Source organism: Oryctolagus cuniculus, chromosome 18 (genome assembly GCF_964237555.1).
Source record: "Oryctolagus cuniculus chromosome 18, mOryCun1.1, whole genome shotgun sequence".
NCBI lineage: Eukaryota > Metazoa > Chordata > Mammalia > Lagomorpha > Leporidae > Oryctolagus > Oryctolagus cuniculus.
This window is the reverse complement of record NC_091449.1, coordinates 51,060,072-51,087,863: the sequence shown is the minus strand read 5'-3', so window position 1 is coordinate 51,087,863 and position 27,792 is coordinate 51,060,072. Positions and strand designations below refer to the sequence as shown.

The following is a 27,792-nucleotide window of genomic DNA, read 5'->3' as shown; positions in this document are numbered from 1 at the left end:
TGCACCGCGCCAGGCGTCGCTCACTTCCGGAGAGGGGGCGTGCTTATTCCTACCGCTTTTCAAAGCCCTCCAACAACCTTTGCAGAGCGGAGTATTCCCCGACCTGGCTTGTTCCTGGAGGACGAGAGCGCTGTGTCCGGTTGGAACGCTGTTGCAGGGACTGTCCCTCACAAGGACCCGGAATCCTGATGGGGGTGAGGAACGTGCCCCCTCACAAGTGCGCAAGCGCCGTAAGTGTGCCCTCACGGAGACTACAAGTCCCGTGATGCCTGGCGCTGAGCTCGGTGGGCGCGGCCTTGCGCGCCGCCTAAGGGAGAGGTCGGGTTACTGTGGACCAGAATTGGGGCGAGGTTGTTCCCTACCCCAAGAGATCCCAAACCCCGTGCCTTAGAATCGATGACATTCCTGCAGGGGGAGTGAGAAGAAACATGGGCCCCGGCGTCCGAAGGGCGTCAGGAGCACCTTTCACTGCTCTGAGGACAATCCCGATTCAGCCGCTGCGTGCGTTGATTCCCTTAGTGACTTAAATGGGCACCTGCCTATCTGCAAAGCAGTGGAGTGTGGAACCAGACCACCTGGAGGAATGCCTTTTTGGAGGACAGATGTAAATGCGTAGAAAGGAATCAACAGGACAGAGGAGAAAATGGGGGCCAGGGTCCAAGAAGAAAAAACGTGGAAAAGCTTGGGTGGGGAGGGGTAGTTGCCCCGCCCTATTGAGCCTGGGAGGAGGACCGCAGAAGGCGGGAAAGATTCGACTGAGCCGTATTAAAAGGTTTGAGATTTTTATTCCGCAGGCAACTTGGGGTTATTATAAGGTTCCTTCCTTTAAAAAAAAAAAAAAAAGTATTAATTTATTTGAAAGCAGAGTGACAAGGATCTTCCATCCCCAAATGCCCCCAAAAGGCCGAAGCCAAGAGCTCTAACTCCATCCGGGTCTCCCACGTGGGTGGCCAGGATTCAGGTACTAGAGCCATCATCTGCTGCCCTAGGCGGGCTTAGCAGGAAACTGGCTCAGAAGCAGAGTAGCCCGGCTGGAACCAGCTAATCCAAAATGGCTTGTGGAATAGGCAAACTAATTTGCATTACAACAAAACAGCCTGCCCAGCTCCACTGCTTTGGGGGGGAAAATGGCGACCAAGGCCTTTGGAAAATGTGGGAGGAGCCAGGCAATTCTCCCCAGGAATGGGCTACAAACCAGCCTGCTTTTGCTGAATTCCCACTTCTGCTCACTTTTTCTTGGGCCTCTTCACCCTTTCTCTTGACATACGCTCATTTTTTTCCCTCACAGATATGAAATGGAACCCTAGTATGTGTTATTTATAATTATTTTATATAAAAACAAAACAGGCAGGGTATTTGAAAGCTTGCAAAAGAGGCCGGCATTGTGGCGAAGCAGGTTGGGCTGCTGTTGGGAATCCCCTGTGAAGGTCCAAGGCCCGGCTGCTCCACGTCTGCTACAGCCCCCTGCTAATGCACCTTGGAATGCAGCATTTGGCCCTAGTGTTTGGGCACCTGCCCCTACGTGGGAGACCCGGATGGAGTTCCAGGCTCCTGGCTTTAGGCCTTTGCAACCATTTGGGGAGTGAACCAGCAGATGGAACATCTCTGTCTCTCCCCCTCTCTCTGTAACTCTGCCTTTCAAATAAATAAATAAATCTTTAAATAAACAAAAACTTACAAAAGAAAAAAACTTGTTAACTTTATTATTAGCTTTAAAAAATGTATTTATTTGAAAGGCAGAGATACAGAGAGAGAAGAGAGAAAGAGATCCTCCATCCACTGGTTTACTCCCCAAGTGGCCACAACGGCTAGGGCTGGGCCAGGCCAAAGCCAGGAGCCAGGAGCTTTCCTTTGGGTCTCCCATGTGGGTGCAGGGACCCAAACACTTGGACCATCTTTCACTGTTCTTCCAGGTGCATTACTAGGGAGCTGGATCAGAAGTGGAGCAGCCAGGAATTGATCAGGTGCCCATATGGGATGCTGGCACTGCAGACAGCGGCTTAACCTGCTTTAAACCATTAATTACTATGAAGCTTAATCAACTATATGAGCACACAGAATAAGTGCACAGACTTAAGCTCCTGTTTCGAACTTTTTTGAAAGATGTTGGTGTTTTCTTTCTATTATCCAGTTCAAGCTTTACTAATAAACAAATATTGCATTTAGGTAGTTGATAGTTATCATCAAAATGTGTCTGTAAAGGACTGGCAAACTCAGATAACAGGGAAATCAGATCTAAATGATAAGAAATATTGGTTATGCTTTTCTTCTGCAACTCTCTTTGAGAAGCAAAAATCTATTTTTCTTTGCTCCATTTTTTAAAAATTATTTATTTATTTATAATAAAGACAGACAATGAACCATCCACCAGTTCACTCTGTAAATGGCTGCAACACCAGGTCTGGGCCAAGCTGAAGCGAGGACCCAGAAACTCAATCATGACCACTCACAGGGGTGGCAGGGGCCCAAGTACTTGGGTCATCTTCCACTGCTTGCTCAGGCACATTCCAGGGAGCTGGATGGGAAGTGAAGCAGCCAGACTCCGGCCTCTGCCACCACACCGGCCCTCTTTGCTTCTCCATTTTCTAACAAGCACATACATGTTCATGCCTGTGTGGGGTATCAGGTACCTAACACTCAATCTGGGAGCAGGACTATCAACTGGTGGAAAATATGGTAAGCACTTCCAGCATTAACAGAACTTTTATAACTGGGATTCATTCCACAGCGGCCTTGTTTAGAGATACCAACATTTGTTCCGGATCACAAATGACTCAGTAACTAAACCTGGAGCCTATAAACCTAGTCTCTTCTGATAGATTCAGACCCTAGACCCTACAGAGCTCTTACTTATGCAAAGCTGACCAGGTCACCCATAGCACAAAGTTCTTTTCCCAGGCTCAAGTGTCTCCCCTTTCTGGGAGAGGGAGATGGGACTGAGTGGTGTTTTTTTGTTTGTTTGTTTTTTGACAGGCAGAGTGGACAGTGAGAGAGAGAGAGAGACAGAGAGAAAGGTCTTCCTTTGCCGTTGGTTCACCCTCCAATGGCAGCGGCGGCTGTTGCACCGTGCTGATCTGATGGCAGGAGCCAGGTACTTATCCTGGTCTCCCTTGGGGTACAGGTCCCAAGCACTTGGGCCATCCTCCACTGCACTCCCTGGCCACAGCAGAGAACTGGCCTGGAAGAGGGGCAAGCGGGACAGAATCCGGCGCCCCAACTGGGACTAGAACCTGGTGTGCCGGCGCCGCAGGCGGAGGATTAGCCTATTGAGCCGGCAGAGTGGTATTCTAATAGTGACGGCTGTTTATTGATTCTCTCTTTCCCAGTATCAGACCAGCATGAAGCATTGATTCATGAAATCATTACACGTTCCTTATTAGGTGTGTATCATCTTCAATGTACAGACGAGAAAACCAAGACTTGGATCGGTTGCATCCACTTGCCCAGGCTCACTCCACGTAGGGATCCTCATGAGGCCAGGGTTCCAGATCACCACGCAACACGCAGCGTGCCGCGGTAGGGCGAGAACTACAATTCCCGTGGGCCTGTGCAGCAGTATCGCGAGACTTCCCTTAAATAGGGTGGCGGGAACGCTGCGGCTGCGGCTGTGGGGGCGGTTGAGACGCTGGGCGGCTGAAGCCATGGCTGACGGCTACAGTCCCAACAGCGAGCCTACGACGCGCACGCTGCTACGGCGCGTGTTGGATACAGCGGACTCGCGCTCCCCGCGGCGACCCCGGAGTATTCGAGCTGGGTACTGGAGGGTGCTGCTCGAGTGCTTGAGCGTCGGGGCGCGGGAGTGAGATCGGGGTGGAATCTGGTGCCACCCCCGTTCGGAGAGAGACACTGAGTCCAGATCCCTGAGAACTGACGTCACCGCCCCAGCTGGGTGCGGGCGCAGATGTTTATGCCCCCACTTCTTGGGGTTCGGGGCAGCCCGGCCTCGGGACCACAGAGCCCGACCCGAGGGACGGACAGGCGCTCAGAGTCTGAGTTTCTGTTCTGTTCTCTGGGTTACTTTCACAGCAGCCCAGGGGGTGTGTGTCCAGGCTCTGCCTTGAACTTCTCCACCTTTCGCTGTTGTCTCTGTGGCTCCCAGCTGGAAGATGGGCGAGGAGCCGGAGAGCCCAGTCGGGAGGCAGGAACTGGAAAGTCGCTTTGCTGGGGAGCAGGGAACTTGGCCTGACTTGGCGGGAGTGTCAGTTTGTGAGGGACGTGGTGAGCTCATGGGTGCAGAGTGTGCAGAAGTTGGTATCTGTCGGCCTGAGCCAGTGCAGTTCCTTTATAGGGGACGGGAAGCCACTCGTGGTAGTGCTGATGAGTTGGGAGCCCTGGCGACGTTAACCTGGCTCTGGGACCTGATTGCAGTGGAGAGACGAGGGCTGGGGTGGCTCATGTGAAAGTTGCTGTCATATCCTGACAAATACTTAGAACCCTTAAGAATACGCAGATATCCTTGGATTTTAAAGAAAGGTTTTTTGTGTGTGTGTGTGTGTGTTTTTTTGTTTTTTTTTTTTTTTTTTTTTTTTTTTTTTAGTGGACACACGGTAATTGCACGTATTTTTGGAGTACAAAGGTTGCTATTTTAAAGTCTGGGATGGATACCCTTCCGTTGCTCCTCTTGTCAGCAGTCAGCCACTGCTGTCCTCTTAGGATTCTGCTGTGGTCACCTCTGTGACACCTCAGCCGCTCTTTCTGGCTGAGTCAGTCATGTTCCTTGTCTCTTCCATAGCCTGGGGTTCTCCTTCACCTACACTCCTGTTGACCCAGGGCCGGGAACAGGGACTACGGGAGGCACTAAAGGGCTTCAGGCCAAGACCCCTGGTGAAGGCAAGTCGGGCCTTCATCCTCTGCCCCCTACCCCCAGCCCCTCTGTAATTCCCACATCCACTGATCTTTATACAGGACCCAGAGAACCCTGCTTGAAACGCCTTCACCCAGGAGGCGGAGCAGCCAAAGAAAGTCGACTGCCAGACGACACTCCCATGGGACCAGGGTAAGTGCCCAGCCCACTGGCCATTCTAGGGTCCTGGTTGCCTTCAGGGGTCGCTCAAGTCTAGCTGTACTCTGGTGCGTACCTTGAGGGAATTTCTAAGCAAACAGACTGGTTGTTTGGTGCTTTTGTTCATAGTCTGTCAGCCGACTGGCCCACACCCAGGCCAGTAGACACCTGGACGAACAGACACCCCGGACTCTGCTGAAGAACATCCTACTTACAGGTCAGTGGGTGCTGGCCGGTGGGCAGAGTCGGCGGCCAGTCCAACACTGGTCCTGTGGTAGCCTTCCTTCAGGAAGCCTGTCCTGTCAGCCCCAGCCTCTCGGTGTTGTTTACAGCCCCAGAATCTTCTGTCCTTGTGCCAAAGTCAGTGGTGAAGCCCGCACCAGCGCCGCCGGTGGTCCAGCCCCCTAGACGGGAAAGCAGTCGGGGCAGGTGAAGAGTAGTCTCCCCGTTGGACTGGGCTGTTGGGCGGATCTAATGGGGAGCTTCTTGAGAGCCCCCAGAGCCAGAATTAGGCTTCTCTGAGATGAACTCCATCTTTGTAGCCTGGAGCTGCAACTTCCTGAACTTGAGCCCACCACGAGCCTGGCGCCAGGCCTGTTGGCCCATGGCAGGAGGAAGCAGAGGCTGAGGCTGTCAGTGTTTCAGCAAGAAGTGGACCAAGGGCTGCCTCTCTCCCAAGGTGAGGCCCTGGGCACCATCTGTTGGTACCCGGTTTCTCCTCCCTGAGAGGGCCTGGTAACTTATGTGATTTCTTGTTTTTACATCCTCTCGCTGGTCGTTGACAGAGCCTCCTGAGACTGCCGGCGCCTCCTCCCTCACCAGGTGATGCTGCTTGTTTGGGTTTGGTGGAGAAGCTCGGGGAGGCAGGGTACTGGCTGAGGTGGAATCTGTCACATTGCTCCCTGACTGTCTTAGCCTCTCGGCACAGTGGCTGCATTCAGAGTGACGAGAGCTCAGGTGCCTGACTTCCCCATGTGCCTCCTCCTTCCCACCAGCTCTCTCAACCTGACCTTTGCCACCCCTGTTCAGCCACAGTCTGTGAAGAGGCCTGGTTTGGCCCGTAGACCCCCCACCCGCCGAGCTGTGGACGTGGGTGTCCTTTTGCAAGATCTGCGAGATACTTCTTTGGCTCCTTCAGGTAACATTGAGGTTTTCCACTTGCGGCTTTTGGAGAAAGTTCTCCCTCTATGATAGATAGGAGGTGTGCTGAGTCTGGCATTGCTCCCTTCTCAGTGTGGCCAAAGCCAGGGAGCTAGCGTGGCCAGTAAGTCTATGAAGAGTTTCTGCTCTCTTTCCACAAGGTGTTCCATCCTTGATAGTGTGGTAGGTTACACAGGCCTGTAAGAGCCCTCTCCAAGTGTTTCTGAGAACGTCGTATCCTTGAGAAGCTACAGGACAGAGTGTGGAAGGGAGGTTGGTGTGGCTGGAGCTTGTTGGCAGGTTGAAAATGCAGAGTTTCAGGATCAGCTAGCCGATCAGAGCAGACCCAGGAACTTGATTTTAGCTTAAATTCACCATAGTAAGACGGGGGTCCTGGCTAGAGGGGCAGAGTGAGAAGTGGAGAGCTGAGGCACAGATGCGCTGCTCAGGGACTAGGGAGCAGCTGTGGAGGCCTGGGAATGCCAGGCCAAGAGCACGAGAGCTGTGCAAGGGAGGTAAGGCTGAAGGCTGTGTTGTCTTCTCTTCCTCGGGACCGACCCAGGGAGCCCACAGCCCAGGGCCTGGTAATTCTGGGTAGTAGCAGGTAGGCATTGCATACATTGAGTGCCCTTGACCTCTAGGTAATAGCCTCAGAACCCCTGTGGCTACTGTGCCAACGGACACTGTGTTGGAGGACACCCAGCCCTTCTCCCAGCCCTTGGTTGGCCGTTCCCCTAGTGTGCATCACTCCCTGCCCCATCCCTCTCACAATGAGACTGAAGATACAGAGAAGGCTGTGGACCACTGGACACAGAGCAGTCAGCCTGGGCTGCAAAATGACAGTGAGTATGTGGGACAAGTGGCCTGGAGCTAAGCTTAACTTGGGTGAGAGTTGGCGCTAGTGGTTGTCCATCCTCAAGCCCATATGTGTGCTTCCTGGTTGTGGGCCCCTCCTGCTTCTAAGAGCAGAGTCAGTGTTGGGCCCGGAGATCGCAGATCTGTGTGTCCTGGTACTGCTCTGGACCGTCTCCCCTCAGTGGGCGGGTCTGTCTTTGCTACTCTGTCTTTCTGCTCTCAGAGCCACATCCATGGCCTGCTGCTCCTCCAGAGGTGACAGAATCAATGGGATCCCAGGGCGCCGTGGAGGCTGAGGAGTCGGATGTATCTTCAGGAGATGAGGACCCCTCTGGCAGGGCAGGTAAGAGGCCCAGAGCAGGGATCGTGGTGAGTGGTGGCTTTTTTTTTTTTTTTTTTTTTTAAGATTTATGTATTTAGTTGAGAGGTAGAGTCGCAGAGAGAGGGAGAGACAAAGTCTTCCATCTGTTGGCTCAGTCCGCAAGTGGCCTCAATGGTCAGAACTCGGCTGATCAGGAGATAGGACCTTCTTCCGGGTCTTCCATGCAGGTACAGGGGCCCCTGCACTTCGGCCATATTCCGCTGATTTCCCAGGCCATAGCAGAGAGCTGGACTGAAAGAGGAGCAGCCGGGACTTGAACCAGCACCCATATGGGATGTCAGCCCCGCAGGTGGCGGCTTAACCTGTTACACCACAGCACCGGCCCCACATGGTGACATTGTGTTCAAGCCCTGACACATCACAGGAGCTTGCTTGGGTTGTATTTCTAGGTACTAGGGGTGTTAGAGGGCCAGGAAGACTCTGAGGGTCACTGTGTGGCTGGAGCTGGTGGGACTTTTGAGCGAGGACAAGGACCAGGCCTGTGGGACGAGGTGGGATGGTCAAGCCTGAGCCTCCTATGACTCTGCCTTTCCTCCGCAGCAAGTCCAGCAATGGCCTCCAGGACCCCCAGCTTTCTCCAGGCTGAACAGCCGCCTCCATTCCTTGAGCCAACCCCGCGGCCTGGTGCTGCAGTGTAAGACCCCGTGACGCCGCCACCTCATGGTCTTCATGGGAAGGGGGCAGGCACTGACCCTGGCGTCGGTTGTCCCCTTCCTATAGTTACACAGATGGTTACCTAGCAGAGCGGCACGCATTGGGGGATGTTCCCTGAGAATGTGTCTGTCATCCTGGAGGCTTAGAGGAACCTGGGTGGAGGGGAAGTACAAGATCAGTATATAGTCACAGAAGGCTTCCTGGAGGTGGATTAGGGGATAGGCAGTCGTGGACTAAGGGGAGAAAAAAGCCATTTTGTGGCCTGGAGGTCACGTTCCTGAGCAAGCAGGGGCTAGACTAAAACATTGGGTCCAGTCTGGGAAGGAACAGGACCCAAGGAAAGACTAGGCCTCTAGGTGGCCCCTGCCCTCCCCCCAAGGCTGGGGTTGCTAATCCAGGTTGATTAGCACATGGTCCCCAGCCTCCACAGGAGCCAGCAAAACTTGTCTTTGAATTGGGACCTTTTCAGACAGCAATTCAGCCATCTCTGTCCACTCCTGCCCCCAGTGTGTCTTCAGAGCCTGTGTTGGCCAGGCGTCCCCCCAGGCCCCGAGCTGCTGGCCCCAGGCCCCGTCAGGATCCACATAAGACTGGACTGAACCACTATGCAAAACTCTTTAGCTTCTATGCTAAGATGCCCATGGAGAAGGCAGCTCTTGAGGTGGTGGAGAAATGGTGAGTTCTAGACACCTGGGGTGGGGAGAGGCGCCCTCAGGTCAGCAACAGACCGTCCATCTTCCCTCCCCTCACCTTGGCAGTCTAGACAAGTATTTCCAGCATCTCTGCAATGACCTGGAGGTATTTGCTGCCCATGCTGGCCGCAAGACTGTGAGGCCGGAGGATCTGGAACTGCTGATGCGGCGGTGAGTGTGAGGAATGGGGGGTGCGGGTGTGGGAGTGCTGACGCTGACACCATCTGTCCGTTCTCTCCCTCTGCTGCAGGCAGGGCCTGGTCACTGACCAAGTCTCACTGCACGTCCTTGTGGAGCGGCATCTGCCCCTGGAATACCGGCAGCTGCTCATCCCCTGTGCATTCAGTGGCAATTCCGTCTTCCCTGCCCAGTAGTGGCCAGGCCACAACACTTGCCCTGTCTGCATCTGGGGTCCCTTGGCCTGTATACTCTTCCAGGTCTCCTCCTTGCCTCCTAACATCAATAAAGTAAAGTATCATGGAACATTCTGCGTTTTGTTGCATATCCAGGGGCTAGGTCTCCCTCCCCACCCCCCTGACTCCCTAGCACAGCTTGTAGAAAGCCATGGGTTCCAACAAATTTTTATACTAAAAATCAGAGGTTAGCAGCCCTGGAGCACTCGGACTGCCCGTGGGGCCCTAGTTTGCAGGCTCTTGCTCTCGAGGTCCCATGCGCTTGATGTCAGCCGCCTGCAGCTGTTCCATTGCAGTCTTGAGCCCTGTCGCAATGCTGTGTTCCTTCTCATTGCCCTCCTCTGGCAGTTCTGATGGCAGAAGCTGGAAGGCCTGGCTTAGGTAGGCTCTCAGAGTCTGCTTATCCAGGCTGGGGTCGATGTTCATCAGGGCTACACGCATCTTGTATACGGTCACTTCATCACGGCTGGCCCACAAGAAAAAAGAAGCAGGCCTTGACTCCAGATGCCAAGGTGCCCTCCTTTCTGCCAGGCTGGGGCAGTGTATAGTGCCCGGCAGCACAGTTAGTGCATAGGGAGATCCAGGGGCTTGAGATGCCACCCTGAGGGACTAGCCCAGCCTGGGGACTTGTGAATAGGTTGAGGGTCCCACGGTCACTCACAGTTCCATGCCCAGCTCCTGCTTTAGCTCTTGGAGGTACTCATCCTTCTCATCCATGTACTGTTCCCACAGCTTTTGCACAAAGGGCTCACTATGGCCCTCCTCATCCTGTGAGGGGTCACAAGGCAAGGTGAGGGGCACACTGACCAGGGTGCAGCCAAGACTAGGCTAGGGGCCGGGCAGGTTCCTGGAGCCGCTGACCCACCTCCATAAACAATGAGCGGTAGTTGAGCAAGTCTGCATTGCTGCTGTTGGGGTGCCAGCCTCCTATCTCCATCAGCTCCTGAATATGCTCTCCCTTCTTTAGAGGAAAGGTGTTCTTGAGGATGGTGCTGTGGGGAGACACGAAGGCCAGCGGGCCGTGGCTGAGGCCTGCCCTCCCATCTCCTGCGTCCTCTGCTGCCTGCACCAGTGGTCAGAAGGGCAGCAAGCACTGAGCTCCCTTTATTCCCTGCATACCCAGGAGCCTGCCCAGGGATGTGGGCAGGAGTTTGAGGTGGCCTGGACTGGCCGCTCACCTGAACTGCTCCATGGTTATTAGCCCCTCGTTCTGACTGTCAGCATTTGTCATCTCCTTCAGCAAGTAGGCCAGTAACTCCTTCTGGTTGATATATACACTCTCCTTCCTCTACAGGGAGGGAAGCATTCACTCGTTTGCTGTTCCTGGAGTAGTGAGGGCAGAGCTGGGCTATGCTGGGGGCAAAAGCTCCTTTCTGCCTTCTCACGGAAAGTAGGTGCAGGCCAGGCCCAAGCTCACCTTTCCCATGAGAACTGCATAGAACTGACTCATGACCTCGTTGGAGCGGAACAGCTTGATGTTTTCAAAAAGGGTGTAAGCCCAGGCTATGGCATCCCGGGGCCCAAAGCGACGCTCCAGGAAACTGAAGAAGAAGTCTGGGAACTTCTCTTTCTGCAGCATGAGGGAAATGTTTGGTCAGCCTGCTCCAGGGTTGGTTGGCCCTCCCCCTTCCGGCTCACAGCACCTCAAGGGGGTCCCCTGGACGACCCGATCTGAAGTTCACACCGAGCCAACAAGGCTGGTGAGCTCTGACCTTATCCCCTGCTAGACGTTCCTTCCAGACGTCCTTGAGGAGGCTGACCACGTCCTTCTTGGTTGGCTTCTTGTTCTGCACGGGGCCTTCAAACCGCAGGAAAGCGGGGATGGATTCCCCAAAGCCCTGGAAGGGAGGAAGGATATCAGCTCATCCCTAGGTCCATCTTGGGCCCCCTCCCAAGCTAGGAAGAGAGCCAGATGGTTCTCTTAGAAGCTCAGGTCTCCTTAGCAGCACTGCCTGGCTGTTGCGACTGGTCCAAGCCTTCTGCCCAGGACTCTCCTACCAGACCAGGGAAGAAGTCCTTCTCCCGGAGCAGCCCCTCGCCAATCTCCTCCAGGAGGATGTCCACCAGCTGGTCGCTGTTCTTGCCCTCAGCCAGCATCTGCCAGCGCTCTGGGCCCCCAGCCACCACATCTGCAGGTGCGGAGAGGGAGCTGAAGTCCAGCCCACCCCCTGCAGTGGGCCCCGGGGTCCCAGTGGCCATCACCACCTTCGCACTTGGTCCAGTCAGGCCGGGGCGTGGAGGTGCGCTGGATCTCGTGCAGCTCCGATAAAAACTGGTCCCGCTCCTTGAGCGTGTTCATGTGCAGCTGTAGCAGGAGCTCATGCTCCTTGCGCACCTCTTCATAGTCAGCTTTCAGGCCATCCAGCTGTGGGCAGGGTCTCTGATTTGAACTCCCTACCTGCTTGGCCCCTATCCTACCCTGCCTGGCCCAGCCTGTGCCCCAGCACCTGCTCCTGAAGATCCTTGTTGGTCTTCTCCTGCATTTCAAAGTCCCTCCTGGGTACCACATCTCCGAAGTTGGCCTTCATGGTGTTAAGCTCCATCTGGGCACGGGTCAGGTCTTGCCGGGCCATCTTCAGAGCCAGTGTGAGCATCACAGGGTCCTCCCCCCAGACCTCTGCAGGAGGCCCACAAGCCCACATTACCCTAGTTCTGAGGCTCGTGGCCCAGGGCAAGGGTAGTGTCCCTCTGCCTGTCTGCCCTCCTTGTTCTGCCTTCCTTAGGTCTTGCCATAGTAACACCAGCCAAGGGGCTCAGGATTCAGGATACCAAGCCTGCCCAGCCCAGGGCAATCTAGGCAGCCTCAGCCATCGGCAGTGTTCCTACCTAAATAATCCACAGTCAGTGCTGCTCAGGAAATCCACAGCCCCAGGTGGTGGCAGGGACAACTCTCAAACACGTGGGTGTGAAATGAGCAGGTGTTAAGAATGTTGACTAGAGGAGTGGTGAGAGCCTGACTCCCCCAGCCCCTGGAGCGGGAGGGTAACCTGGCTCAGGCTTACCCGGGGACTGGGCCAGTGTCATGTCCTCTCGCTGGTAGCGCAGCTCATTCAGGTCTGCAATGAGAATCTTGCGGGCATCTCGCTCAGTGAGGTAGTGCAGGTACTCTTCGGCCAAGTTCTTCCTCAGTTTGGTCACCTGGTGGGGAGGTGGCTGTATGGTCGGGGGCCCCCTGTTTGTAATTAGCCACCACATAGGATGGGATGGGTGTGGGGTGGCTGCTTCAGAGCCTGGGAACAGGAAGGGTAGAGGAAGAAGGAGACGAGCCATTCCTGAGAACCCAGCAAGGTGCCAGTGCCACCTCTGTGGTAACTGACCCCACCTGGCCGGAGCTGAGCCAGGCAGCACATTGTGGGGAGGCAGCAGCTCCCTGTGCCATTCCAGGCAGAAGGGAAGAGGGAGTTATTTGGGTGTCACCTCCAAGCCCAAGGCCTGAAGGTCACCCCTGGGGTGGGTGTGGGGCGGGATTTCAGGCATGGGGTCACCCCACCACTCCCACTGACCTCGCTCTGCAGTGAGATCTTCTCCTCATTCTTTTTGTCAATGAGTTTTAGCAAGTGCATCTTCTCTGTCTTCAGCATGGAGAGTTCATTCCGCTCCTCAGCCCTCATGGCCAGGATCTTCTCATTGCAGCCCTCATTCACAGTGACGAGCTTGGCCTTCAGCGGCTCCAGAGCCCGAATCTTCTCCCTTTGATGGGCTAAAGCGGGAACAGGTCGGGGAATTGTTGGGGCCATTGAGAACAGCCAAGAGACACAGGTCCTAAGGTCACACACAAGGGAGAGGCTGTGTTGCTTGCAAACTCCCGGGGCCTACACAAGCCTCATTCAAAGCCATGGCCCTCTTTTGCCTTACTGCACTTGCTTCTAAGGCCAGAGACCAGCTGAGGACCACAGTCTCTCCTATGCCCTTCCTTCTACAGCCTTTAGTGCTGCAGCTGTACAGTGCTCTGCACCTCCTGAGCCTGGTCAGCGGCGCCTCCCCACTTCCCAGAGGTGCTCACTCACTCCTTTGGGTTCACTGTTTCAGGCAGATACTGTCCCATCATCCTTCTCTTTCTCTTTCTCTCTCCCTCCCTCCCTCTCTCTCAAGATTTATTTATTTGAAAGGGTTAGAGAGTGATATCTCCATCCGCTAGTTCAGTCTCCAAATGTCCACAATGGTCTGGGCTGGGCCAGGCTGAAGCCAGGAGCCTGGAACTCCATCCTGGTCTCTTATGTGGGTGGCAGGGGCCCAAGTACTTGGACTATCTTGTGCTGCTTTCCCAGGTGCATAGATCAGAAGTGGAGCAGCCAGGACTCAAACTGGCACTCAGATGGGATGCTGGCATTACAGGTAGCCGATTAACCCTCTATTCCACAACGCTGCCCCCCCACACACACCATGTTTCTCGAGAACAGGAAGTGGTCAGGTGCCCTGGGTGCTCTATCACAGAACAGTGAGGCAAAAAGGCTTGAAGTGGGGGTGGGGGGCCCGGTGGCCCAGTTAATGTCTGTCCCAGCCTTGCTGTGGAGCCCCCAGTGAGGGATAACAGGACCCTTGCCCCCTCTAGGCCGAGCGCAGAGGAGTGGCTGCATTCTTACCCAGCATCACCTCGTAGGCATTCTTGATGGAAGACAGCAATGGCTTGTACGTTTTGAAGTCCTCTATGAAGAACTCAAAGATTTCTCTGTAAGGCTGGTGAGAAAAGGGAACCCGTTACCTCCTAGCCCGTAGCTGCTCCTCGGTGGGGCCCTGTGTTTTTCTTTACTGGGCTCAGAAGTGTTCTAGCATGCAGCTGCCAGGTAACCCATAGTCAGTAAATATGACCTGGGCACCACCCAGCTCTCCATGCCAAGCAGCCGGAGAGCAGCTCTCTGGAAGCCTCTCCTGGTGTTGTCTCTGAGGCTGAGTAGGCCAGCATGGCCAGACCTCCCAGTCTGCCCTGTGTCTGGCTCTCTAGGTAGTCACTCTCTTGCCTCCCAGACCCCTCCCCATCTCAGAGCCCTGTGGGAGGACATGAAAGGTTCTAGCCTTGTGTTATGGTCTACAAGTAAACCTATTGTCTCCTGACCTACCTCAATACACAGTGTGGTTTTGGCGGCAGCATTGCTTTCTGGAGAGAACTCAGCCCTGAATTCGAATCCTGGCCTCCCATTTCTGGTGGTGTCTTCTCTAAGCTCTGCTTCCTTTTTGGTGAGGAACTTCTTGTGAGACTGTGCCCAGGGACTGGCACATGGCCAGTGCTCAGTAAGTGACTCACTGAGTGACTAAGTCAGAAAGCGGGGATTCCCTATCTATCTATCTATCTATCTATCTATCTTTTTTTTTAATTTATTTTTTTGACGGGCAGAGTGGACAGTGGGAGAGAGAGACAGAAAGGCCTTCCTTTGTCGTTGGTTCATCCCCCAGTGGCTGCTGCGGCCAGCGCACTGCACTGATCCGAAGCCAGGAGCCAGGTGCTTCTCCTGGTCTCCCAGGAGTGGGTGCCGAGCCCAAGCATTTGGGCCATCCTCCACTGTACTCCCAGCCACAGCAGAGAGTTGGACTGGAAGAGGAGCAACCAGGACAGAATCTGGTGCCCCAACCGGGACTAGAACCTGGGGTGCTGGCGCTGCAGGCGGAGGATTAGTCTATTGAGCCACAGCACCGGCTGTCTATCGGTCTTTAAGAAAGATTTATTTACTATTTGAAAGGCAGAGTGATACAGAGGGAGAGGGAGAGAGATCTAACTGCTGTCTCACCCAGTGCTGGGCCAGACTGAAGCCAGATGCCTAGAACTCCATCTAGGTCTGCCACATGGGTAGCAGGTGTCCAAGTACATGAGTCATCTGCTGTTTTCCCAGGTGTATTTGCTGGGAGCCAGATCAGAAGCAGAGCAGGCGTTCTTATATGGGATGCTGCCATTGCAAGTGGCAGCTTAGCCCGCTGCACCACAATGCTAGCCCCCATCCCTATATTTTTGAGATCGATTTATTATTTATATGAAAGACAGAGTGACAGAAAGACACAGAGATCTTTCATCTGCTGCTTCACTACTCAGATGGCTGCAACAGCCAGGGCTGGGCCAGACCAAAGCCAAGAGCCAGGAACTCCATGGCTCTCACATGGTTCTCACACATGGGTGGCAGAGGCCCAAATACTTGGGCCATCCTCTGCTGACTTCCCACTTACATTAGCAGGGAGCTGGATCAGAAGTAGAGTAGCTAGGACTTGAACCTGCATTCTGATATGGGATGCTGGTGTTGTAAGCAGCAGCTTAACCCACTGTGCCAAAATGCCAGCCCCACCATCTCTATTTGAGCAGATATTTGGTAAATCCCTCCCTAGTATGGACCAGAAGAAGGACTGCATTTAGACTGTTCTTCCCTGTATCTGGATTAGTTCATTGAGCTTATGATTATCAGCACTGTTCTGCCAAGATTCAGGCTGCATTCACATGGATGTCCAGTGACCTAACTGAGGTCATAGAGCTGATGGAATGGGAGACATCATTCCACCTGAGTCCAGTGTGGAACCTCAAACCTCAGGAGAGCTTGGGCTCTGCATTGCAGCCTTGCCTGCTCACTGGCTTTGTCATGGGACATGCTTTTCTTCAAAAAAGGAGACCTGGAGGAGGTATGAGAGGATGTGCTTGGTCTTGATAGGTGGGATTTCTCCCCACGACCGCCCTTCCCACATGTCCTCTGTGGCTCTGACCTGCAGCCTCAGCTCCTGGGAGTTATCCGTGCCCAGGTCCAGCAGGAGGAGCTCCTTGCGGAGGTAGTTCTCTAGCTGCTCCAGGTACCTGGGTTTGGCAGTGCTCAAGGGCTGCTGCCAGCTCCTGCGGGGGATGATGGGCTGATATGTGAGGCGTGCCCCACAGGGCCCGTGCACTCTCCGCCTGGGGCAGCACACACCCCTGCCCTGTCTCCTGCTCCAACGCCAGTCTGTGCCAGCCCCACACTCACCAACAGGTTGACCTGGCTCACCCTGATCGCCTCTGGTAGTCATCTGAAGAACAGGGCTTTCGCTTCTGCAGAATCGTCTGTCCGCTGGCATGTGTGGGCCACGGGGACAGGTGGCTGCCCATGGAGAAATGGAAGGGCTGCAGAGGGGGACAGGCAGGGTTACTATGGCAACAATGCTTCCTTCCCTTCCTAATGTTCCTCTCCGTCCTTCTTCCCTCTACCCTAGTGGTTTTTGTTTGTTTGTTTTTAACAAAAATCTTTTAATATGGCTCATAATGAAGACTGTGGATCTTAGAGTGAGGGCTTGAGTGAAATCTCTTATTGTGTGGTCACAGACTTGTCAGATTGTCAGCCTCAACAGCTGTCCAGTGGAAACAGTGTTGGTCTCCATTGCACTGTACTGATGTGAGGACACAATGAGAAAGCAGAGGCTGTGGCACCTGCCAGGAGCTCAGGAAAGATGAGGTGTCCCTCACTTAATGTCAGGGAGTATTGAGTATCTGTGCGTGAGAGCAGATGTGAGTAATGGTAGGTGCCCAGTGCTTGCCCCGTGGCACAGTCTAGCTAAGGAGACAGGAGGACGGGTCCAGCCCCAAACCTGGACCAAAAGACAAGACGGCAGAGATGCAGTGTGGAAGCCCTGTACTCTGGGAGGAGACTGGGCTGCACCCTTCAGGGAAGGGAGTGGTAAGCGAGAACCCCTTGGCAGTGGGATCTCATTTTTGAACTCTGAGCAGGTCTAAGGGTGTGTAGCAGGAAGTAGCAATGTGTACGGGATTTTAAGAAATCTTTTCATGAAATACTCATAGCATGAAGAAAAAAAAAATGACTCTCTGACCCAGTGAAGCTACTTCTCGGGTTACATCCAGTCTGTGATTCACTGTTCCTCACGCCAGGCCCTGCCAGTTCTCGGGACACAGGGAAGCTGGGGGATATAATGACAAACTGACGATGACAAGTCAGCGTGGACTGCCTGGGGGAGGTGAGTCATCTCAAGAGGAGTGCACTGGCACAGGACGCTCCCCAAGGATGCCCCTCAAGGCCTTACCTATGAAGGTGCAAAAATCAGAAACCTCCTAAGTGTCTGAAACCAGAATATTGTTATGTAGCCATGCAATGTTGAGAGAGAGGCTGAGCAGAAAAATAGACTAACAATACAGTCCTTTCAGAGCTAAGTGGAGTCTGGAATTAGCGAATAAGCACACAGAGTCAAGTGAAAGACCAGCAAAGATAGAGGTGAGGATCCAAAAGGCTGTCCGTGATAACCATTCTCCAGTTGTACTATCATGGGTGATTATTTTTGTGTAATTGTATTTTTTTCCAGAATTCTCCACAATGGGGAACCAACATTTCACCTAGCAGGACACTAGCTGGGATGCCAGTGTCTGAAACTGGCATGACTGGGTTTAGGTTACAGCTCTGCTCTTGACTGCAACTTCCTGCTAATTCAGACTCGGGAGGCAGCAGGTGATGGCCCAAGTAGTTGGGTCCCTGCTACCCACGTGGGAAATCTGGGTTGAGTTCCCAGCTCCCAGCTTGGGCCTGGCCTAGCACCAGGTATTGCAGGCATTTGGGGAGTGAACTGGCAAGTGGAGATCTCACTCCCTGTCTCTGTCTCTTAAATAAGTAAATAAATTGAATTTCAAATAATCTGCACATTTAAAAGAAAACTGAATTGTGGAATTACTTGAAAAGCCTCACCCGTGGCCCTGAACCTAGCCTCCAGGTTCTTCAGGGATGAAGAAGTCAAGACTTTCTCCCATGCTCTATATGGTAACAGGCTCCTGACCCCCCCCCCCCCCCAGCATGGAAATGCCACTGGCTCCTTAGATTCTTCCTTGCATGGCCCCGTCTACCACATTTTTGGGGGTACGTTTTATTTATTTATTTTTATTTTAAAGGCAGAACAATGGCAGAGACAGAGAAAGGAAAATCTTCCATCAGCAGGTTCACTCCCCAAAAGCCTGCAACAGCTGAAGGCTAAGCCAGGCTGAAGCCAGAATCCTGGAACCCTCTCTGGGTCTCTCACATTGGTGGCAGGGACCCAAGTACCTCAGCCATCATCTGCTGCCTTCCAGGGTGTGCATTAGCAGGAAGTAGGATCAGACACACAGCAGATACTTGAAACCAGGTGCTTTATTACAGGACGCGGGCATCACTGAATCAAATGCCATTCCTTGCTGAATTTTGTTTCAATCTTGGGATTATTCTTTCCTTGAATATTGGTGAGAGGTATGTAGCCTTGTCACTGCATCACAGAGAAGGCTGTAGCATCTTGAAGTAACTGGGTGGATGCCTTTCCTTGCATGTCATCCTTGAGATCTCGGGGGTTCTCCCTGACACCAGCCCAGGACCCCTTGAACTTCCCCATCACCAACCCCATCACTTGACAGGCTGTCGGCCTTGCTTCCTGCCATGTCTTCAGTGCCTGGCACATAGATGGACATAAGTATTTTTTGAATAAATGAAAATGTGGGGGGGAAGAGATAGATGAAATGATGGTAGCAAAGAGTTTAAGCCACACTAAAGAAAGAAAAGACACTATTGCCAAGAGCAATCTGAGATACTAACAGATGAGCCAGACAATTACAGATGAACAGATTTATAAAATGTAGTAAATGGAAATGAAAATCTTTTAAAAAACATATTCAAAAATACTCATGTGCCACTAGGGCCAGTTTGTAGCACAGGTTGTTAAGCTGCCACTTTCAATACTGGCATCCTATATTAGTGTGCTGGTTTGAGTCCTGGCTTCCCTGTTTCTGATCCAGCTCCCTGCTAATTGGCCTGGGGAAGGCAGTAGGTGATTGTCGAAATGTTTGGGGCTCTGCCACACATGTGGGATTTCCAGATGGGAGTTCCTGGCTTTGCCCTGACCCAGACCTGGCTGTTGTGGCCATTTGGGTAGTGAATCAGCAGATAGAAGCTCTCTGTTCTCTTTTTCTGTTATTCTGCCTTTCAAATAAATTAAAAAAAAAACCATGGGCCACAGATAACATCTTCACACACTAAAAAAAAATTTTTTTAATTTGACACAAAGAGACAGAAAGAGAGGACTGAGAGAGAAAGCTCCCATCCACTGGTTCACTCCCCAAATGCCTGCGATTGCTTGGTAACCAATCCAGGTCTCCCACGTGGGTGACAGTACCTCAGCCACTTGAACCTCACTGCTGCTGCCCAGGAAGCATTAGCAGGAACCCGGAGTCAGAACCATCCTTCCTCCCTCCTTCCCACCCTTTCCCCCGGTCTTTCCTTTTTCTCCCTTCCTTTCTTTTCGCTTTATTTTTATTTATTTGACAGGCTGGTTCACTCCTCAAGTTCAGTAACAGCTAGGTCTGGGGCAGAGCTGGAGCCATGAGCCTGAAACCATCCAGGTCTCCCATATGGGTGACAGGAACCCAATTACTAGAGGCATCTCCTCTGCCTCCCAGGGTTTGCTTCTGCAGGAAGATGGAGTTGATCCCAGGCACTCTGATATGAGATGTGAGTGGGTGTCTTAACCCTTAGACCAAATGTCTACCCCTCAATCATTTTTAAAAGAGATTTGTTTATTTTGAGAGAGAGAGAGAGAGAGAGAGAGAGAGAGAGAGAGAGAGAGAAAGAAAGAAGTGGGATCTTCCATCTGCTGGTTCACTCCCCAAAGGACCACAATGGTCAGCATGGGGCCAGGCCAAAGCCAGGAGCTTCTTCTGGGTCTCTCACATGGGTACAGGGGCCCAAGCACTTCGGCCATCTTCCACTGCTTTCCCAGATGCATTAGCAGGGAGCTGGATCAGAAGTGGAACAGCAGGGACTTGAACTAGTGACCAAATGGGATGCTGGTGTTGCTGGCAGAGGCTTAGCCCATTGTGTCACAGCGCTAGCCTTCCTCAACACATTTTTAACACAGTTGCTGATATTACACAGTGAAAATAGGAACCAGCAATATAAGCTTTTAAAATACTTAGCCATTTAGAAATTTAAAAATCACATTTTCCCTTGATGCACTTATTGCTTAAAAACATAACATTTTGTAGAAATAATATTAAAATAACATACTTTAAATGCTTGGGGGTATGGTCAGAGCAACACACACAGGGCATTTATTTTAATTGCTTCAAATGCTTTTGTTATTAGGAAAGAGTAATTCTGATTGCTAGAAAGGTGCTATCAAATAAAAATAATCAGGATCTAACGCATAAATAGACCCTCAGGAAGATGGAAGAAGTAAAATTGTTAAAAATCAACCCTGGGGAGAAATATATAGTTAGAAAACATTTTTTTGAATGATTATTAAATTGTGATTTTTATAACAATACAACTGTGGAAGACACCCAGGCCATTGTCAAAGCAGCAGCTAACTCTAGCGAGTGAGTTACGTTTGTCAGACTTTCAAGGCCGTCCTTTTGTCCTCTCTGCTCTTTCTGTGGGAGAAAACACGGTCACCCTACTTTGATTGCAGGGGCGAGTGGAAACTTGGGGTTTAGGAACACCCTGGGGAGGCCTCTGTCCATGGTGGCTGGAATGCGGTGTTCCTGGCACTCTTCGCTCTCCGCTTCCCCCTGCAGGTGAAAATGGCGAGGCGGCCCCCGAGTTGGGAGGGCGGGAGGGTGCACCGCCTCCTGGTGGTTGCAGGTGGTGTTGCCGCTACCGAACAGGAAAAAGGGAGTCTGTCCCCAGTGCTACAGGAGGTAGCAGTTCATGGGCTGAGTGCAGGTTAGAGTCCCGCTTAATGGCGCTTGGTCTCTGCAGAGTCCTATGCCGCCTTCCCTGTTGTCAGGGTCCCCAGCCTCACAAGGTGTAGCCCCTTTATTCCCAAAACCTTCACAAGGAACACCCCAAGGAAAACCATCATAGCCCACAGCAGTTCACGTGAGCTGAAGTTGCACATTTGCTCAAGCGTGTTTTACTCTCTTTGAGATTTGGACAATGGCTGTCTTTTGATTAAATCACATCGATCCTTTGCTCATGTCGACAAAAGCCCAAAAGTACTTAATATGACATTTTTATGTAAAAACTTTAAAGAACAGGAATAGATGAGGGACCTAGAGGGCCAGTAACACGGTGGAGAAACACTGCTTCCCTCCTGTTTCACACGCCTAGTCCTGTTGTAAGCAGTCATGGAGTTCCCTGTGTATGCTGGCCATTCGAGTCCCCTAGCAGGCCAGAAAGTGGTGAGAAAAGATTCACCACCCAGAAGGACCTTGGCAGTTCTGTGACCATCCCAGCACCTAGCACAGTGCCTGGCACCTGGCAGGCAAGATGATGAAATGAGGCCCACTGCGCAGAATGCTGAGCTGCTGGAAAGCTGTCCGCCAGGAGAGGTCTGGGGAGGTTCAGGTGAGGAACAGTCTGAGAAACACCCTCCCCAAAGCCAGGTGGGCCACAGACCCCTGACAGGGAACCAACCACTCTTGTGGGAGTGCTTCAGGTGAGTGGTACACTAGGGTTGCAAACAGGGAGATAGGGTGTGGGGACTGATACTTGGGGTTCCAAAGGGAGCATCACTAACCAGCGTCTTCCGTTTCTGAGAAAGCGTGTGTTTCTGGGTGCTCTTGGATCCTGAGATGGAGAAGCCATCCATGGTCACCCCTGAAGGCCGAGGGTGTGTTCTGCACAGAGAAGCAAAAGCTGTGGGGGTGGGTGACAGCCCAGAGCGGGGAGAGCCCCCGTTTCCCAGATCACAAGGCATGGCTTCCTCTCCCCCCAGAGCCAGGTTCCGGGTCTTTCCAGTGCCTGATTCCAGGTTCCCAAATATGCTGCCAAGCAGGCCCCTGGCCCCGGGCCCAAGCCTTTTTCCTACATTCCCAGAAACCTTCCCACCACCAGAATCTCACCAAGTCCTTTGGCAGTAGGACTTCCTCACCATGGACAGAGAACCTTGTGGCCAAACTTCTATTCTGTGTTAGGCTGTGGCTGTGATGATGGCTTCATGCACACAACTCTGGGACATTCAGGGTGTGATACCAGAGCAGGCGCAACAGGACGAGAGGCACAGGGTCTGAGGTCTACTGGGTACAAATCTGGATCTGCCACTTAGCAGCTGTTGGGCTCACATCCGTGGTTCCAGTAGGACCACCCTTGGGCAAGTCACTTAACCTTTCTCAGCCTAGTTCCTTCATACAGAAATGGAGACTAGGGGCCAGGGCCTACAATGCTGGCATTTCATATGGGCACCAGTTCAAGTCCTGGCTGCTTTACTTCTAATTCAGCTCCCTGCTAATGCACCTGGGAAAGCAGTGGAAGATGGCCCGAGTGTTTGGGTCCCTACCACCCATGTGGGAGATTCAGAAGAAGCTCCTGGCTTTGGTCTGGCCCAGCCCTGGCCATTGTGGCCTTTTGAGAAGTGAACCAGCAGATGGAAGATCTGCTCCCTCTGTCACTCTGCCTTTCAAATAAATAAAAAATAAATCTTAAAGAGAGAGATGGATAGAGACTAGGATGGGTATTGTGGTGTAGCAGGTTAGACCATTACTTAGGATGCCTGAATCCCATGTTGGAGTTCTGGATTGAATCCAGAGTATTTATGACCCAACATTCCTGCTAATGTGCCCAGAGAAGCAGTGGATAATGGCCTAAGTACTTGCATCTCTGTCACCCACATGCGAGACCCTGACAGAGTTTCTGACTTCTGGCTTTGGCCTGGCCTAGTCCTGGGCTGTTGTTGGCCATTTAGGGAGTGAGCCAGAAGTTGGATGGCTCTCTTTCTGTCTCTTCTCTGTCAATGCCTTCCAAATTTAAAGAGAGAGAGAGAGAGAGAGAGAGAGAGAGAGAGAGAGAGAGAAATGGATATAAGTGCCTTGGTTCAAGTTCTAGCTCCATTTCCAATTCCAGCTTCCTAAAAATACACACCCTTGAGGCAGTTAGTGATGGTTCAAGTGGTTGGGTCCCTGCTAACCACGTGGAAACCTTGACTAAGTTTTGGGCTCTTGGCTTCAGCCTGGTCAAGCCCCCGCTGTTGCGGGAACCTGGGTTGTAAATCAGCAGATGGTAGATATCTCTGTCTCTCTGTTTTCTTTTTTTTTCTCTGTTTTCAAAGAAATAAAAATAACTAACAACTTGAAAAAAGTTTACAAAAAACAAATGTAGACAATTCAATTCCTGTTTTGCTTTCTGAGAGAACTGTTAAGAAGTTTAAGAATGAAAGGGACCAGCTTTGTGGCACCGTGGGTTAAATTGCCACTTGCAATGCTAGCACCCAAATTGGATTGCTGGTCCAAGTCTTGGCTATTCTTCTTCTTCTTCTTTTTAAATGTTTATTTATTTGAAAGGCAGAGTTACAGAGAGAGAGAGAGAGAGAGAGACAGAGAGAGAGAGAGAGAGAGAGAGAGAGAGACTCCATCCGCTGGTTTGCTCCCCAGATAGCCACAATGGCCAGAGCTGTGCTGATCCGAAGGCAGCAGCCAGGAGCTTCTGGGTTTCCCACATGGGTGCAGGGATCTAAGGACCTGGGCCATCCTCCACTGCTTTCCCAGGCCATAGCAAAGAGCTGGATCAGAAGTGGAGCAGCCAGGACTAGAACCAGTGCCCATAAGAAATGCCAGCATTGCAGGCGGCAGCTTTACTTGCTATGCCGCAGCGCTGGCCTGTGTTCTACTTCTGATCCAGGTTCCTGATAATGTGACTGGGATGGTGGCAGAAGATGGCCCCAGTGCATGGGCCCCCGACCCCCACGTGGGAGACCAGGACGGAATTTCTGACTCCTGGCTTTGTCCTCAGTCACTCCTAACTGTTGCGGCCACTTGGGGAATGATCCATTAGGTCAAAGATCTCTCTCTCTGCCTCTCCCTCTCTGTCTTTTTAAGATTTGTTTTATTTATTTGAAAGGCAGAGTTATAGAGATATATATATATAGAGAGAGAGATCTTCCATCTGTTGGTTCACTTCCCAGATGGCTGCAATGGCCAGGGCTGGATCAGGCTGAAGCCAGGAGCCTAGAATTCTTCTGGGTCTCCCACGTGGGTGAGGGGGTCCTAGGACTTGGGCTGCTTTCCCAGGTGTATTAGCTGGATCAGAAGTGGAGAAGCTGAGATTTGAACTGGTGTCCATATGGGATGCCAGTATTGCAGGCGGCAGCTTAAACTGTCATGCCACAGTGCCGGCCTTTCAAATAAATATATATGTTTTTAAAAAATATTTATTTATTTGTAAGGCAGAGTTACAGAGAGGCAGAGGCAGGGAGAGAGAGGTCTTCCATCTGCTGGTTCACTCCCCAATGGCCATTGTAGCCATTGTAGATGGAAGACCTTTCTCTCTCTCTGTCTCTGCCTCTCTGTAATGCTTCCTTTCAAATAAATAAATAAATAAATCTTGAAAAAAATTTAAAAAAGAGAAGTAGCCAGGTTCTGCCATGCATTTCAGTGTGGTAGATCTTTCTAGAAAAAAAAGTAAGAGTGAAAGAAATATGCAAAATAGTAAGCTGCAAAGAGCTGCACATGCGTTATGACAGCAGGATGAATGAAAAGTGGTTAGACACCTAAGGTCTCCGATACCCAAGCCTTTTTTTTTTTTTTTCCAGAGTCATCCTTGTTCAAGCTAGGAAGGCATTTTGAGGGCTACGTGTGGGTAGGCAGACGCAGGTAGGATGGAGGAAGTGGTAAGTGTAGCAATCCAGGGGGTTGGAGTGTGTGGCGGATCTGTGTGTTACTCCCCTGGCTAGCAGGTGGCCCTGGGCATGCTGCTTAACCTCTCTGAGCCTCTGAGTCTTTGCCTATAAACATGGAAATCGGATTGCCAAACTGTAGGGAAGTTGAGTGCACTCCCATGAGCCACGCTGGGAAATCCTGTCCTGCAGGGCTCTCCAGTCCTACTGCATGGAGCCGTGCCTCCCCCAGCCCTAGAGCTCTGTTGTCTCTCCACATCAGACAAGTGTGAACAAACATGTGGCATGAGCAGCTGGTGTGGAGAAGGAAGGGTGTCTGCGCAGATGTGCTGGGGTCTGAGACAGCACATCAAACCCATCTGTTCACTGGGCTAATCAATATCCTCCTAGCAAGGCCAATTAATTTCCCAAATTCTGTTCTTCTTGCTGATATTGGAAGCACCACAAAAGGCCAGGTAAGCAAGAGAACTACGCTGAACTCTACAAATCCTGACAAACTGCCTAGTGGCAAAGTTCCATAGATAACAGATGTTGTTAGTTGTTTCAAAAATGTTTATTTATTTAAAGGCAGAGAGACAGACGGACAGATCTTCCGTCTGCTGGCTCATTCCCTAGAAGCCTGCAACTGCCAATGCCGGGAGTCAGGAACTCAAACCAGATCTCTGGTAGGGTGGCAAGGACCCAACCACAGGAGCCATCAGCTGCCGCCTCCCAGGAAGTTGGGATTGGAAGCAGAGTGAGGACTCAAACCCAGGAACTGTGATGTGGAATGCAGGCAGCTCTAGTGGCGTCTTCACCGCTCTGTCAAATGCCCACTCTTGCTATTTTTATTTTATCTTTAAAAAGATTTATTTTATTTATTTGAAAGAGTGACAGACAAAGAGAGACTGAGAGAGATCTTCTATCATCTGGTTCACTCCCCAGATTGCTGCAATGGCTGGGGCTGGTCCAAACTATAGCCAGGAGCCTGGAACTCCATCTGAGTCTCCCAAGTGGGTGGCAGGGGCCCAAGTACTCGGGCAATCTTCTGCTACTTTCCCAGGCACGGTAGCAGACAGCTGGATCTAAAGAGGAGCAGCTGGTACTAGAACCAGGGAGTTGCTCAGATGTGGGAAATGGGTACCACAGGCGGTGGCTTAACCGGCTGTGCCACAACACTGGTGCCTGTTATCAGTTTTGAATGTCATAGAGATAATAGTAAAAAAAAAAAAGAAAAAGAAATGGACTTATAAAACAAACAGAACACCGGGAAGAGCCTATTCACTTGTTCAAAAAGCTTAGGATGCTTCTTTAGTATTACATAAAATGTTTTACATCAATCTTCTCAGGGGAATGAGAGCCATATTTCTGCTTCAAGGCTGCAGAAAACTGTTATTTAGTGGGTGTGTCAGGGTTGTGACCTCAAGCTGCTCAATTTCAGCCAGCAAGCAATTTTGCCAGGAAAATGAGGAGAAAGGGAGAGAAGCCAATAGAGAGAAGTCTGTCCCTGGGAAAATATGCAATTCCAGGGTCTCTTGTAGAGGATCCCTCTGCTACGTTTCACGGTGCTGAGGTCTGGCCCATCCATCATCCTGGCTCTGCTCTCAGTGGAGCAGGTGGACACACTCACCCCGTATCTCTAAAGCAAACACTGAGCCTGGTCCAATGTATAAGAGATCACAAATACTTGAATGCGGAATATAGTGATGGAAGATGCTTGGGACTGCCACCCAATTTAGCCTCGTCAATTACATTGTGCATCCTTCTGAGGACGGATGGGGATTCTCTTTCTGAGTTTGCTCCCTATCTTTGTCACAGACGACTGCAGTTTCCCAAATCACGCCTGTGCTGTGGAACACCTCTCTCAAGTCTGCTGCTTGGTTCTTGCAGACTGATTTTCCTCTGGATAAAACAGGTAAATTGGCATTTCCTGTTTTAGGGGACTCTTGTGGGCTTTTCATGGGAGCAGACCCTGAAGGATGAGAATTCAGGTGAGGTCAGGATTTTTTGCATTGGCCATAATTAGAAGAGGCAAACTATATTATTTAAAATTTCCTGAATGCCTACTATGTGCAAGAGCAGTGGTGACAGCTTCCCATATTCTTGCTAAATGTTCCCAACAATGTATCATCCTCCTGTTTGAGATACAGAAACCAGTGCCTGTAACTTTAAGGGCCTTCTATCAGGTTCAGAAGCTAGGAAGGTATTTAGGTGAAATTTTTGTGTGAATCCATATAGGCGGCTTTCCTGATCAATGGGACTTGTGTCATATTTTACAGTGCCTGGAGGCGGCACCCCTGAATCTGGAGCTACTTGAAGAGGCTGTGAGATATGCCTAGGCTGCTTAGAGTCAGCCTAAATTCAACAAATATCTTTGTCATAAATCCAACTAACTCATGGGTGAAGAGATAGTTTGTCCCTGTAGCTAAGGGTTCCAGTTCAGAAGTCTGACGTAGCTGGGTTCACATCTTAACTCCACTACTTATCCGCACATGTAGGTAAAAGACATCATCTCTCCACACTGCTACTTTTTCATTTGTAAAGTGGTGATACTACTTCTTCATTGAGTCGTTGTGAGGGTTAAATGTGGTATACAACGCACTCGGCATATATAACACGCTCAGTGCAAGCTGGCAGTTACTACTACTGGCGAAATGCGTCCGCCCTTTTGCCAGCAGGTAACGTCCTCAGTGGGCTAAGTCAGCCGGGCTTTCTGCACCGCTGTGTCCGGGCCAGAGCCTCACACAGAAGGACACAGGCCAGCAGGAGGTTCAGAGGTCTGTTCCAGATGCCATTTCCTTCTCTGGAGGTACTCAAACCCTCCTCTCTGTCCTCAGCCCGCCCGGCGCCTACCTCGACACAGACGAGAAGCTGCAGCACCGCGACTGTGAGGAGTCCATTACCCGACTCGGGCAGGCAGGCAGGCGAGCGGGCAGCCAGCACCCGCCGCCTGGTTAGCTGTGGTAGTGTACAGCCCGTTGTCATGACGACCAGGCCCCAGCGGCCCCGCGGCGGGGGCGGGGCCAAGATTGTGCCACGCCTCTAGACCCTGCGCCCGCCCGCTGGGAGAAGGCCAGGTGGCAAAGATGGACTCGGACTGGGGAGCCGGGTGCCCCGAGAGCCGGTCCCTGCAGTGCGTTGGACCCCAACTACCAGAACTGAATC

The 27,792-nt window shown here is 51.8% G+C and overlaps 2 protein-coding genes across 11 annotated transcripts; one reads left to right on the top strand and one right to left on the bottom strand.

The window, feature by feature from the left end:
- Nucleotides 1-19: 19 nt before the first annotated feature.
- TSNAXIP1 (translin associated factor X interacting protein 1) lies at nucleotides 20-27,787 on the bottom strand. Of its 9 annotated transcripts, none has more exons than XM_070062617.1 (16): nucleotides 27,481-27,663; nucleotides 21,559-21,658; nucleotides 16,089-16,204; nucleotides 15,817-15,940; nucleotides 13,722-13,815; nucleotides 12,642-12,838; nucleotides 12,141-12,291; nucleotides 11,586-11,755; nucleotides 11,344-11,503; nucleotides 11,137-11,267; nucleotides 10,851-10,976; nucleotides 10,556-10,708; nucleotides 10,317-10,426; nucleotides 10,004-10,130; nucleotides 9,800-9,906; nucleotides 20-9,604 (listed from the first exon to the last, which is right to left on the bottom strand). In XM_070062617.1, the coding sequence occupies exons 1-16, from the start codon at nucleotides 27,525-27,527 to the stop codon at nucleotides 9,364-9,366; spliced, it is 2,154 nt and encodes a 717-aa protein (XP_069918718.1). In that variant the 5' UTR covers nucleotides 27,528-27,663; the 3' UTR covers nucleotides 20-9,363. The 9 variants fall into 9 exon arrangements, with proteins under 9 accessions (XP_069918718.1, XP_008255699.1, XP_069918719.1 ...); XM_008257477.4 differs by having other exon boundaries at nucleotides 12,141-12,276; XM_070062618.1 differs by lacking the exon at nucleotides 21,559-21,658 and having other exon boundaries at nucleotides 27,481-27,787.
- On the top strand, nucleotides 3,471-9,208 carry CENPT (centromere protein T). Of its 2 annotated transcripts, none has more exons than XM_051846957.2 (13): nucleotides 3,471-3,754; nucleotides 4,906-4,996; nucleotides 5,132-5,219; nucleotides 5,335-5,431; nucleotides 5,545-5,681; nucleotides 5,788-5,824; nucleotides 5,998-6,140; nucleotides 6,784-6,984; nucleotides 7,251-7,340; nucleotides 7,920-8,013; nucleotides 8,541-8,708; nucleotides 8,792-8,896; nucleotides 8,976-9,208. In XM_051846957.2, exons 1-13 carry the CDS (start codon nucleotides 3,471-3,473, stop codon nucleotides 9,097-9,099), a joined length of 1,659 nt encoding a protein of 552 aa, XP_051702917.2. In that variant the 3' UTR covers nucleotides 9,100-9,208. The 2 variants fall into 2 exon arrangements, with proteins under 2 accessions (XP_051702917.2, XP_051702916.2); XM_051846956.2 differs by having other exon boundaries at nucleotides 3,622-3,754; nucleotides 7,221-7,340.
- Nucleotides 27,788-27,792: the final 5 nt, after the last annotated feature.

Bases quoted from the DNA above. Each gene is read 5' to 3' on its own strand.
- CENPT (XM_051846957.2), top strand. From the start codon at position 3,471: ATGAGGCCAGGGTTCCAGATCACCACGCAACACGCAGCGTGCCGCGGT. The intron at 5,682-5,787 runs GTGAGGCCCTGG...GGTCGTTGACAG, and splicing joins AGGGCTGCCTCTCTCCCAAG to AGCCTCCTGAGACTGCCGGC. The intron at 7,341-7,919 runs GTAAGAGGCCCA...TTTCCTCCGCAG, and splicing joins GGACCCCTCTGGCAGGGCAG to CAAGTCCAGCAATGGCCTCC.
- TSNAXIP1 (XM_070062617.1), bottom strand. From the start codon at position 27,527: ATGGACTCCTCACAGTCGCGGTGCTGCAGCTTCTCGTCTGTGTCGAG. The intron at 11,268-11,343 runs GTGGTGATGGCC...CCGCACCTGCAG, and splicing joins TGACTGGACCAAGTGCGAAG to ATGTGGTGGCTGGGGGCCCA. The intron at 10,709-10,850 runs GTCAGAGCTCAC...CTCATGCTGCAG, and splicing joins AACGTCTAGCAGGGGATAAG to AAAGAGAAGTTCCCAGACTT.